Genomic DNA, 13559 nt, shown 5'->3' with positions numbered 1-13559 from the left:
GTGAAGGCACCAAGGAAATAAAAAGTTGGGTGGTGGGCTTATGAGAGTTCATTAAATTACTGCCCACTTTTGACTACTGAAATCTTCAGAAATAAAAAGTCAAAAATTAAGCCAATGTTGGAAAAAATGGAGATCTCATTTTAGAAAATGAATCTCTGGCTTCTCTTGAAGAGTGTAAGTTCTAGCAACACTGAGCTGCAGAGCTGAATGACAGACACTGGTTTGTTCTGATTTATTTGTTTATGCCTGTGCTGGGTCTTGGTTGCTGCACATGGGCTTTCTCCAGCTGCAGCAAGCGGGAGCTACTCTCTAGCTGTGGTACACCGGCTTCTCATTGGGGTGGCTTCTTTTGTTGCTGAATACAGGCTCTAGAGTGCATGGGTTTCAGTGGCTGTGGTATGTAGACTCTGGAGTTGCAATTCAAGGGCTTTAGAACACAGGCTCAGTAGTGGCGCGTGGGCTTAGTTGCCCTGCAGCATGTGGGATCTTCCCAGACCAAGGATCAAACCCGGGTCCCCTGCAATGGCAGGCAGATTCTTAACCACTGGACCAAAGTCCCAAATGACAGAAATTAAATGAAACTGAGAGCAGCCCCTCTATGCATGGGGCAGGAGCTGTCCAGTTCAGAGTCCCTGTCGCTCCCTACCATCTACCTGGCACTGAGGTGGCTTTTTAAGCTGCCTTTTACCCAATCCTCTTTACCCACTTTCATTCCCAGAAGATATCTCACGCTGTGGTCACTAGGCATTTGCTTATGAGCTCAGACTGTACTCAGGGAGACCAAGTCCTAAAAATCCACAAACACATTCAGCACCAGAACTCCACGTGGGTAACAGAGCAGGGGAAACGAGGGAGGGGATGGGCCTGCCAAGAATCAGTAGACCACAGTTAGCTATCTAGGAAGACCTGGACTCAGTCCTAAGTTCATTCTATATTTTTAATGAGATTCTTGGAGTCACAGATCCACACTTATGCTAGCGAAACACGAATAAAGGAGGCTCCTGACAGGCAGACCGGGAGGATGACAGTAGAATGAAGGAAGCTGATGGCACAGGTGAAAACCTGAGGTAGCTGAGGACAGACAGTTGTGTGGGCCACCAGGAGTCATTCCCCTTGTCTTTAAACTCAAGAACATCACAGTTTGTCTAAACGAGGAGGCAATGCTCTGCACTGATAAAAATCTGTCTGCAAAGGAAACGAGATCCATTTTACGTGCCATTTTATAAATGTGCTGCACATAGGATCTAGAACTTGACATGATTATCGAAGTGCCTTATGATTACGTCTGTCAATTCAAATGGTTTAGTGAATAGATAGCAACTAATTGCAATAATTACCAGCTCCATTTTTACCAGCACTTCACAGAAAAGTCTCTGGAAATGGCATTACATTTTCAAGAATGCTGCGGTAATGTTTCTCACATGACGGTGTGTTTTCTCTACTAATCACCACGTGACAGGAGGATCTGTGGAGCTGGACCAATGTCCTAGGTTAAATATATCAGCAAACAATTCCGTTCTTTAAGCAATTATACCAGCGGAAAGGAGGACACTTTTCTAATTAATCTTGTGCTGGGTTTTTACATTTGCTTCAGTTTAAATACTAACTAACTGCTTATGAAACAGGTGCTCCAAGAATTTCAGAAATTTGCCTCCAACTTCCTCCAGCACATCTGTAACATACTAGGAGCTACAATTTCTAGTCAATAACACCTATTTCATAACCCTACTCTGAGCTAGTCAAGCCCATATTTTTGGAAACGTTTCATCACATAATTTTTCTGGGAAATGTTATTACATGATATCATCTCTGGGCAACTTCTTTGCCAAATTGTTTATGCCAGTGACTGGAAAACAGCTTCACATTTTGTCATGAGATTGCTATCAATTCCATCACTCAAATTTTTGATTATCCTATCACTTATAAAAATATAAATTCTTGACCCCCACAGTAAAATGATTGCTTCAATGTCAGTATCAATTATAAAACTACCAATTAAGAGAGCAATATACTTTTCTTTGCATATGTGTAAATAAATGAATATATAAATGTTTTTGATTATAAAAGTTACATACTTATGCATAAGTATTATAAAACACAATGTGATTTATTTATGTGTATATATGCACTAGAGTTTTCTTATCCCTTTTTCTTCCTCAACATACACACACACACGGGAAGTTCTGCATTGGTGGTGTTATACAACATATAACACAATGCCTTATATGGAAGCACTGAATAAATACACTTTGACAATAACAAATTGACTCCTTTTAAACCAAAAGAAGCAATTTGTTTAAGAACTGGGTAATTAAAGTGATGACCTTAATAAAAATAACTCAGGACTCAGCACCTAGATTTTTTAAATCAACATAATAGAAGAATTATTGAGGAATTACTTTCTTCAATCACTAGGAGAAAAAAAAAAAAGTGGTTGAATATGTGGAATAATGACACAAAAATACAAAGCAAAAAGTGAGGGGAAAAAATCTTTAAAGCCTGGAATGTCTCAGGATACAATTTTTAATGTGGAATTTGGCCTGGAGGGCATGGCAAGTGCCAGTCTAAACAGCCACAGACATATGATCTATAGCACAGTCTCAAAGATCCCACTGGTCTCTTAATAAATTATTCCCAATAACAGTGAGGTGATGGCAAGTAGGAGTCAAGAGCGACTCTTGCCTGGAGACCGATGCCAAGCCCCGGACAGTCCAGTGACAGAGCTCCATGACTGAGAGACTGCTACTCTAGAAGTCCAACGTGCTATCCATTGCTCCACTGAGCCACGACAGCCACTTTAAAAAATGGTTATGCATCTGGCTGATGAACTCACACAATACTCACTAACAGGAGGGAGGAAAAAGTTGGAGAAGAACTCATAGAGATAACAAGCAAGCAATGTGAAGGGGATGGGATCAGAGTAGCAAAATCAGAAGCAACAAAAAAAGGAGCCCAGGTGAGACATCGGTACCTGAGAAAGAAACCCGTCACTCTACGGAAGAGTTATCTGGACAGAGATTTCTGCCAGCCTACATCGAAATGTTTACTACTAAGAACTGGAAGGGGATTCAGCCGGCTCGGTGCTGCTAAAAGCATCCTTGTTTTCATCATCAGCTCGCCACACTTCTTCCAAGGCAACCCTCTCCAAATTGGTAATGTACAAATAAATAAAAATGGCAACGAATATAATGGCTCATTTTGCAGCTGTATAGTAACGGAATTCTTTTGGAGTTTCTATTGTGGAAAAGTGAGGAAATATTTCCACACAGTCTTTGAGGCCTTATAGTTCAGTTCAGTTCAGTCGCTCAGCTGTGTCCGACTCTTCGCGACCCCATGAATCACAGCACGCCAGGGCTCCCTGTCCATCACCAGCTCCCGGAGTTTACTCAAACTCATGTCCATCGAGTCGGTGATGCCAGCCAGCCATCTCATCCTCTGTTGTCCCCTTCTCCTTCTGCCCCCAATCCCTCCCAGCATCAGGGTCTTTTCCAATGAGTTTGAGGCCTTATAGGTGACTATTAAATTTAAAATTATATTTGAGGCCACCGTGTTGATAAAAGTTTATATTTTTGCAACCAAGATTCTGAGAATATTAATATTGCATCATAAAAAGAGATTTTGTTCCTTTTCTCAGCAACAATTATGATACATCTTTATCTTAATAAAATAGTCAGTGGTATGGTCAAACTGTACTTAGGTTCAAAGAACCTGCATCACAAAGGTCCTTTTTCTTTTTAGGACAATTTTGTAATAATAAAACAAACAAAAACAACATTTATACATGTTACAGGTTTATAATAGATTTGCACATATATATAATTTGCTCTCACACCATCTTTCTGAGGCTGATATCATTATCGTCATTTTATGAAGGAGAAAACATGGTCATTGAAGTTTACATGGCTCGCCTAATCACACACCTACAGTAAGTGACGGAGCCATTAACTCCGTATTCCAAGCTCTGTCTACAGCTGAAAACAATCCAGGGCAGAGGAAACTGACTCTAAGAAGGGGCTGAGAGTCTTCTCTAGTTTGAAAAATGAAAGGCTGTACAGTATAAGGAAAGAGAAGGAATGGTCTACATAGCCAGATCAAAGTGACTCCCATTTGGACTGTACATACTTTTCTCAGTAAAGAATTTTTTAAAATTCTAGAAGAGGTTACGACCAAAGAGAGGGAGAATGTTCCATCTCTCTGGCCAGTTGAGTGCTGGGCCAAATGATAGCTGGTGGTGCCTGAGGCTGTGTACGTGTAGTGTCACGTATGTGTCAAATATGTCACTAAGGTGGGGTCCTTGATGTGTCAGGAGGAAGTCTGGGTCCAAGGCCCCTAGGAGGTAACCACCTCATGCTCCTATTTCTTTGGGGGATTCCATTAATTATTCCTTTTATCTGCCCAGAAGTTGAAGGTGTTCAAAAGACACGTAAGAAGAATTCATGTGCAAGTAAACTCTAAAGTTTACCCTTTGTAAGAGGGGTTTAAGAGAAACTAAGGGAAACAAGAGACAGGACAGTAAATAAAGGGCAGACTGTGACATTTACATCTTCTAAAAAAAGATGTCGTCAGCTCATGGATGAGCAGAAAATTAATAAAGTAAACCTTCAGTAAAGCAATGACAGTGAACATTAAAAGAGAAAAAAAGAAACACATGTTAACAATGTCTCATGCAAAACATTTACATGACTCCCTATGTGGTGCTGCATTTTCTGTTGTTTTTTGGTTGTTAAACCCACTATTTGAAAGAATGGTTAAACTATTATCATCTCTGCTTCACAAGTTACACAAATCTTTTTGTTTGTAGATGGTGTGAAAAGTTCAATACGTTTGAGCTAAAGTCAACTGACTCCAAATTCAAAAGTTCTGATTCAGAAGGGAAAAGATGGTTGCCATAGAGTTAATCTAAACAGTGCAGTAGCTAAGCAGATGTACACTTTATGGCTGAATGTAAAAACCAGCTCTTTTATGTATTGCTTTAAACATAGCTTTAAACACTTGTGCAGCTAATAAGATATTACTACCTGAACACACCCCAACTTGCCCTACTTTTGTTACTGAGAAAATTTTGGCACGGATTCTCTGTGATTGACCGAAGTTGAAACAGTCAATTCATGGCAGAACCAGACTAGAAGTGAAGCCTACTGATTATTAATATAATGCTCTTCCCATTAGGCTATGCTGTCTCTACTCCACCACAACGGAACATGTTGTGTCAACTAACCATTGTAAAGTATAACAAAGGATATGTGCTTGATGCTTGCAATTTTATTATATAATCTTGATATACACATGCACAATTGAAGAAAGGAGAGAGAATTTGTTGTTGTTCACCCTATTAGATAAAATAAGAATTTCTGGATAAATTAAAAATTATATAAAATGAAAGTTTTAATGAAAACTTAAAAGACATTATGGATCACATTCAGATTAAGAAATCTGCCTGTTTGCAAATGGATGTATCTTTGAATAATCAGATGAGCTCTGATACTTTTCTCTTTGCAGGTCGGTGGTTGGCAGGATTTCTTCCTAAAATTAGCAGGCCCTGCCTTCCAGAGCAGTCATGAAAGAGATTGCAAAAAAATCACAGAAGAGATTTCAGACTACATATCAAACTATGTGAGTTGTTTTGGCAAACTGCATTAGTTCTTGTTAGAGATAATTTTGATATTTGCATTACTAGACTTCAAATTCAAAACCTATTGCCTTTTATGGCCCAAACTTGAAACATGGGAAGGACTTTATTTAGTCATTCATGCTGAACATATGGTTCGCATGGAAGGTCTATAATGAAATAACTGATATACTCATGGTAAAAAATTGTATTTGCTTTATAGAAAGAAAATATCATACATTAAGCCACATGTTCCAATAGATCTTAGAAGAATATGTGAAATAAAACTTTATAAAAATAATTTAAAAATTCTGTTCAGGGTATCATCTACTTTTCTATGACCAGATGCACTTCTGTGGACTCCCAATCTTGATGCCCGAAAGTGAGGGACACTGAGGAATGGCCAATGAGCAAAGGCGCTGAAACTTTCAGCCAGGCAAGTGCTGTTAACCAGAAACTTTTAAAAAGGAGCATACCATTTATTTTAGCAATCCGAAGTCCCCAGTACTCACCTCACATGATAATCGGTTGCTGGCCTAAGATCTTTCAGGTTACATTCTAATTCTTCTCCACTGCAAAGAAAAATCATGTATTAGTCAACGACACCAGTTTCAAAAATAAAATAGGTTTTGGATTTGGGTCTCATAGTCATGTACAAACAACAGTTCAAGAACTATTATGTCTCCAGTTCAGTTCAGTTGCTTAGTCGTGTCCAACTCTTTGCGACCCCATGAATCGCAGCACGCCAGGCCTCCCTGTCCATCACCAACTCCCGGAATTTACCCAAACCCATGTCCATCAAGTCGGTGATGCCATCCAGCCATCTCATCCTCACTATTATGTCTATTTCCGCCATATATCAGAAATAAACTTCCCTATTTGGCATAATTATTTTTTCGGGACTAGCAAATTAGATTCCTTTAAATCATGTCATTCAGGATCTGGAAAACGGTAAGGTTAACTTATGAATAAAATTCCAAAATGTCTTATCACTTCTTCAAAGTAACTACATAAAAGTAAGTAAAGAAGCAAGCAAACTGAGTAGACAGATACACAGATAAATGTGTAAATAACAGTACCAACTGTCAACTGAAGGTGACTCTCAGACTCACCCTGCAGAGAACTCCAACCATTTCAACTTCTCAGCTTTCTTCAAGAAATCTCAATCTGTTTCCCTCACATATCAATACTAATAAACAGCTCTCTTATAGATACATTCCAATAAATAGTTCTCTTATGCAAAATAAAACCACTTATTTGATCAGAAACTGCAAATGAACCTTGACTTAATCATGAGGAAACTAACATAAAATATGGAATGTTCCCATTAAAAATTTTTTTAAAGGTAAGAGGGGTGTGTAGGGGCATAACTGTGTTCTTCAAAAATGTCAGTGTCTGCTCAACCACAAATAAGAATGAAATTCTGCCATTTGTAACAACATGGATGGACCTGGAGGGTATTATGCTTGGTAAAATAAGTCAGACAAAAATGCTGTATGTTATTACTTATATGTGGAATCTAAAAAAAAAAAATCAAACAAATGAATGAATATAAGGATACAGAAACAGGTTCATAGATATAGAGAACAAACTAGGGGTTACCAGTGGGGAGAGCAAAGTGGGGAAGGGCGAGATGGGGGTAAGACATTAAGAAGTACAAACTACTTTGTATAAAGCAAATAAGCTACAAGGATATCTCATATAGCACAAGAAATATAGCAAATGCTTCATAATAACTTAAAATGGAGTTCATCTATAAAAATTTTGAATCACTATGTAGTATACCTGAAACTAATGTTAATACTGTATGCAAACAATATTTCAAAGAAGTAAATAAGTGAGTTTAAAAAAAAAACCAATGGGTTGTTCCTAAACATGATTTAATCACAATGAGGCCAGCAAGCTCCAGTGCTTCCCAGCGTGCTGGAATAGGAAGGACATAGAGCCACCCTGACGAAAACCTCCCACAAATGTTAAAAGGCTGCATCTGATCAAGCTCCAGAGCTGACGATCAATTAATAAGAAATACAGGGAAGGAAGATTAAACTAAATTCAGAGTGGTAAAAAAAAAAAGTGATCCACTCTTGGCAACTGGTCAAGAATTTTAAAAAAGGATGGGAGATATACCTGAAACCAATATTGTAGATCAACTATACATTAATAAAAAATTTTAAAGTTAAATTTTAAAATTAAATATATTTATATATAAAAATACATTTTAAAATATAAAACTTTACAGAAAAGAAAAAGGATGAGGACACTCTTCTAGATTAAAATGCATTTATGAGACCTAATAATCCCAAGCAGTAAGTAAACTCTGTTTGGATTCCAAGGGGAAGAAATCAATATTAAAACGTATTTTTGAGACAATTGGGGAAATTTGAACATGGTCTAGGTATTAAATGATGCCAGGCATTATTGTTAGCTTTTCTAGATGTTAATGAGATTGTGTGTTACTCAGTCAGGTTTGACTCTTTGCGACCCCATGGAGTGTAGCCCTCCAGGTTCCTCTGTCCATGGAATTCTCCAGGAAAGAATACTGGAGTAGGAAGCCATTTCCTTCTCCAGGGGATCTATTCCTAACCCAAGGACTGAACCTGGGTCTCCTGCATTGTAGGCAAATTCTTTACTGTCTGAGCCACCACAAAAGCGATGCAGTTATGTAAAAAATGTCTATGTTTGTCTATATTGAACTATGCAGGAGTAAATTTGACATGTTATCTGTGAGCTGCTACTGAATTCTTCAATCATAATAGCAATAATAAAGATAAAGGGGACATGAGTCAATTGTGGCAAAGTCCTGACAATTTGTTAAATCTGAGTGGTGATTACCTGGAGCTCACTGTATTACTTTTTCTACTTTTTTGTATGTTCGAAATGTAACCATAATTTTAAAAATATTTTAAACCTCTTGACCTACTAGATTTAACATTTTTGTTTTTGAAAGAGTGTGTATATGTGTCAGTTTTCTTTATTAAAGCAGAAGATTAAAAAAAAAAAAGTCAGGGTAATAGAAGACAATGAAATATGGCAGAAGTGTTCCAAATTAAAGAAGGTTGCTGAGACATGACAACTAACCGCTGTATTTGACCCTGAATGGATCTCGTCTTAGAGGGGAAGAAAAATGCTACCAGACATTATTTAACCAACCAACAAAATGGGAATGTAGATGATGGACTGGATAAAAATATGGTACTGATGTAAAGTCATGAAGTTGGTAACTGCATTGTAGCTATTTCAGAAAATATTTTAGGAAACACACTGCAGTATTTAGCAGTAAAGGGCCACAACATTTAAAACTAATAGGAAAAAACAGATTTAGAGAGAAAAGTCAGGAGAGAAAATCAAATAGTAAAGCAAATAGAGTTAAAAGTTAATAACAGGTGAATCTGGGTAAAGGATATGCACATATTCCTTGATCTCTTTATTTTTGCAAGTTTGAAAATTATTCCAATAAAAATGCTTTCTAAAAGTTGCAAACTGAAGGCCAATGTCTACACCTTGGCTACAGCTCTGCTGTTTGACTTGACTTTATCTTTAAAGTTTTTAAAATTTGCTCAATAATTAATAGTGTAAAATTAGGAATGCTTACAAAACAACTCAGATTTTCAGCATTTCCTTTAAAAAAAAAAAAATCCAAGGAGTTCACAAATCCAGACCTTTAAACCCTTATGCGACAACCTATTTCAGGTGAGTTGCAGCTGCTTTTTCAATGAAGACCGGAATGTTCCCAATCACTTCATTCCCAAGCTTCCTACTTTCTCACCTGTGGGCATCTGGGACTCCAGGTCCTGCCACCAATGACCATCATGCGTTGATAGAATCTGTGTCCTAGCAGGCTGGGGGAAATGGTGCTCTTTTATTTTGTTAAGGTCACTACCAATTCTGACTTTTCAAAACAGTACCCAATAGAGTTAAGGGGTTAGGACTACATTCTGAGGACAGTGAAAAAGCACCACGGAGCTCTTTCACAGGGCAGTGACAACACGGCCTGATTTCTGTTTCTGCAGGGTGGAGGCTGGATGGGAGGACAGCTTGCCAGAGCGGATGCTGGAGGGGCCTGAGGAGACTCTTGCAGGAGTCCAGGTAGAGATGACAGAGCTCCATGGACAGCCACAGGACAGAGTGACTGAACGGCTGCCTTCCCCCCGCTTCCCCCATTTTCTTTGTCCAGAAGGAGACAAATACCCACAGCAACTTAGTAATAAGGAATGGGGCTGGGGTGGGGGGATGCAAGGAAACAGGAGAGAAAGGCAGTCTGTCTGGCAGAGGAAGAAGTGGACTTCTGTGACCTCACGACTCTGGGCCCAGGCAGCACCTCCTGGGGCCAGCCACAGAGAGGTCACACAGACTGCCTCCATTTCCTGCTCTGCAAATCTGAGAGTACCCAGCAATCACAAAAGAGAAAACGCTTGACCCTAAAAAATATTTTATCTCATTTAGAACACAGCTATAACATGTGAATGGTTACTATCTGGGAGTTCATAAAGTGGAAGAGGATAATCTCTTATTCTGTGTGCTAATAAACCTCTGACTATTTAAGATAGCCTCCAAATAAAATGCTTCACTACACACTGGAAAACTATCGTAGAGGATAAAAAGTAGGCTGAATAGAAACCACATTGTAGAATTCCGAAAAAACCACACTGTAGACTAGTAAAAGGTCTGGGCCTAAAAGGTGACCACAGGCGGGCAGGACAGATGTCACACTCGCTCTTGCCCTGCCAACAGTGACGGAAAGCCTTCTTCAGTCCCGTGCTGGCAAGCCAACATAACCCAGTGCCACACCTGAACAACACCGGATGGCGCTATAAAGTCATTTCTGATTAGTAATTACTCGGACAAAATTAACTCTTGACATTGTAATAATCACTAATTCTTAGAAAGAACTATTTAAAGGAAATTTTACAAAACCATTAAATTTTTCTTTGTTTTTTTATTCTCCTTAATAACGCCAATTTCACAGTTTAGCAGCTGGAGAAAAACACATGGAAATATACATTACCTGTAAATTATCTTGTATTTTCCATCTCGTCCTTTGTCTGACAAAGCTACCTCATAACTGTAGGGAAAGGAAAGACCACTGTGGGGTCCACATGAAAGTCCAACAGGGGGCGTCCAGGACAAGACAACTGTTCTTGCCTGAATGTTAGAAACCTGAGGAAGACAAAAAGAATCACACACCACACTTCTCCTCAGAACATTTTGTGATTATCAGCAGTAGCATAAAAATGGCTCAGATTTAACTCAAGAAAAAATGATTTTAATTTACAAATTTATTTTAATTGCAAAGAAAACCCATTCTATATTGTGTTCTCTTGTCAAGGTCCTGATGTCCAAACTGTAACTCCTGAAATGTCTGTCCTTATTATGCAAACTTATGTCCAAGTCTGGTGTAATTCACACTTGGTCCTCCAGAGAGTAAAAATAATGTCACGTCCGAGAATTTTTCTAAAGGTAAAAAGTTGAATGTGATAAATCTCCATGATAGTCCTTTCTGGCAGACTCCAAGGCTTGCTTGATGTTGAATCATCCTGCAAAGCCAAGATCTTCCAAATCATGCTCCTCGAAGTCCTGCAGGTCCCTGGGAAGACCTTTAGGGTGCGGGAGGATGGGGGGAGGTAGGGCTGGGAGTGGAGGTAGAAATGGAGCCATGGCCCAGGCTGACAGCTGGCAGAAGTGCGTGCAGAAATGTTCCACCTCTCTAGGCTCTGCTTTTATCTTTTGCTTTGGCCCCCACTTAAGACTTCATTTGAAAAAAGGAGTCTGGGACTCTAAACGCCCCAACTTTCCCCCTTGAGCTAGCACTTACACTGTCTCCTGGGCATCCTCAGCAGGACTGAGACCCAGCTGCCTGCAGCCGTAACCTGCTCCTTACCAGGTTAACCTGTTAAGGTAACAGGTTAACTGGCTTCTCCTCTGCAATTTCATGTCTCCTCTCTAACTGTGCTTCCTGGGGCACCTCCCCCCACACACTAGTTGCCTTCCAATCTTTGTTTCAGAGTCTGTTTCTGGAGAAACCAAAAATCTAGTGCCCAATCTAATTCTTTAAAATAAATTTATCAGTGCATTTTAAGGTTCTGATCTTCTAAAGTTCATTTTGTTGTTCTCTGAATAACATATTAAAAATATAAGAGCTAAAACATACACTAAAGTTTAATGTCCATACAAGACTTTATAGCCATAGATTAGTAGGCTATGGATGGAGATGACTAAACTACGTTCTTTTCTTCTATTTTTTTGTCACTATCTGACCTAAATAAAGAGTATTAAAATACAAAATAATATAAAAGCATGAATAATATATGTGGAAATGAATACCAAATTTCCCTTTTCAGTCTATCATTCATTCCATTTTGAGCAGAGCCCTGCACATCATTTCTATTCCAAATAGAAATAGCATCATATATTTAACCAATGATTTAGTTAAACTCCTACTCATCCTTCAAGACCCTAAGCCTAGGGCTCACTACCCCCAAGTAGCATTCCCTGAAGCACCCTATCGGGTCTCTGTTCCACAGCACCTTGTTGCTATCTCTATCCATTGCTAATCATGTTTATAGCATTTGCCTACCTTTCTCACTGGACTGTGGGACTCCCTAAGGAGAAGACCCAAGTCATATTCAACCATGAGTAGTCTTTGTGTGGTAAACATTGAATGAAAAATAAGAAAAGAGTAAGACAGCCTGAGTTTCTGATACAGGTAACAAGATGGAAGGCAGGGTAGCATTATACACATCTTTTAAAAAATCCCCAAAAGACACTGTTACAGAACTGAACTCTACCCTTCTTGCTTCGACTCCAGACTACGAGCTCCTCTTCTGCCTACCGCTGCCCCCTCAGCATGCCATCTCCTCTCACACCCGGAGACTTAGCTCTGGACTTTCCTGTTTTCCTGCCTTTAACACACCTTACTTGGTGAGAGGCTGTGGACACAGAGATGATTAAGATATGACCTCCGCCTGATGAAGACAGAGAGATGCATGAGGAGCCTCATGGCAGACCCACTGAACACACAGGGCCCCAGAGCAGCTTGAGACCAGTTCAGGAAAAGTCTGCATGCAGTGCCCGACCCTCCGCTCAGGATCTGAGGCTGCTCTCTTTGTGCCCCCACCACCCTGTGTGGCACTGCCCTGTAACACTCGTCACGCCGCTCTGCCTCGGGGGCTGTTCCCTTGGCTGAATTTTACGGCAGTACTTCTGCCACATACACCACTGTATTTGCTGAATTACTCACACACCATTCATGACTAGCCTAGAGATACTGGATACTATATTTGATTTTTAACTTACAAAGAGATATTTTTGCTATGAGGAGTTCAGTTTATAACTTTAAAGGATGCTGATTAGGTACTAAGAAACATTCAACCTAGATGATAAATGGCCCAATTCCAAGAGCACAGAGTATAGTAACACTGATTCTGTGAATGGTGGTGTGAAGTAACATCACATCTTAAAATAGCTCAGTCAAATGCTGGCACTTCAGATACTGAACAGGTACCCATAAATTCACATCCCTTTAAACTCTACCATTCTCATCAGCTATTAAGAATGTATGCATAAGAGCTTTTACCACAAGAAGAAAAAAATTCTTTCTTTATATTGTATGTATACGAGATGACAGATATTAGCTGAACCTATTGTGATAATCATTTGACAATATATGTAAATCAAACCAAAAACATTACTTTCTTTCCTTTTGTTGTTCAGTCACTCAGTTGTGTCCAACTCGGCAACTCCATGGACTACAGCCCATCAGGCTCCTCTGTCTGTGGAGTTTTCCCAGTAAGATTACTGGGGTGAGTCCCACTCCAGGGGATCTTCTCAACCCAAGGATCGAACCCACATCTCCTTCATTGTCGGCAGATTTTTTATCGCTGAGCCATGGGGGGAAGCCCTTTAGGACTTGGTTAAACTGTTACTTAACTGAACAGTGATGTACAACACCTGA

At 39.4% G+C, this 13559-nt stretch overlaps 1 protein-coding gene across 3 annotated transcripts in view; it reads right to left on the bottom strand.

The window, feature by feature from the left end:
• Window positions 1-13559, bottom strand: part of FNDC3B (fibronectin type III domain containing 3B) — a 352800-nt gene that overhangs the window by 87380 nt on the left and 251861 nt on the right. For all 3 annotated transcript variants that reach the window (XM_043875197.1, XM_043875198.1, XM_043875199.1), the window contains exons 8-9: window positions 10614-10765; window positions 6121-6180 (exon numbers count right to left, since the gene is read on the bottom strand). In XM_043875197.1, coding sequence (XP_043731132.1) covers window positions 6121-6180; window positions 10614-10765 — 212 coding nt within the window. The remainder of the gene's footprint in view (window positions 1-6120; window positions 6181-10613; window positions 10766-13559) is intronic.

The sequence above is a fragment of the Cervus elaphus genome, chromosome 19, assembly GCF_910594005.1.
Source record: "Cervus elaphus chromosome 19, mCerEla1.1, whole genome shotgun sequence".
Lineage (NCBI taxonomy): Eukaryota > Metazoa > Chordata > Mammalia > Artiodactyla > Cervidae > Cervus > Cervus elaphus.
The sequence above is the reverse complement of the archived record's forward strand: the minus strand, read 5'-3'. Positions and strand labels throughout refer to the sequence as shown.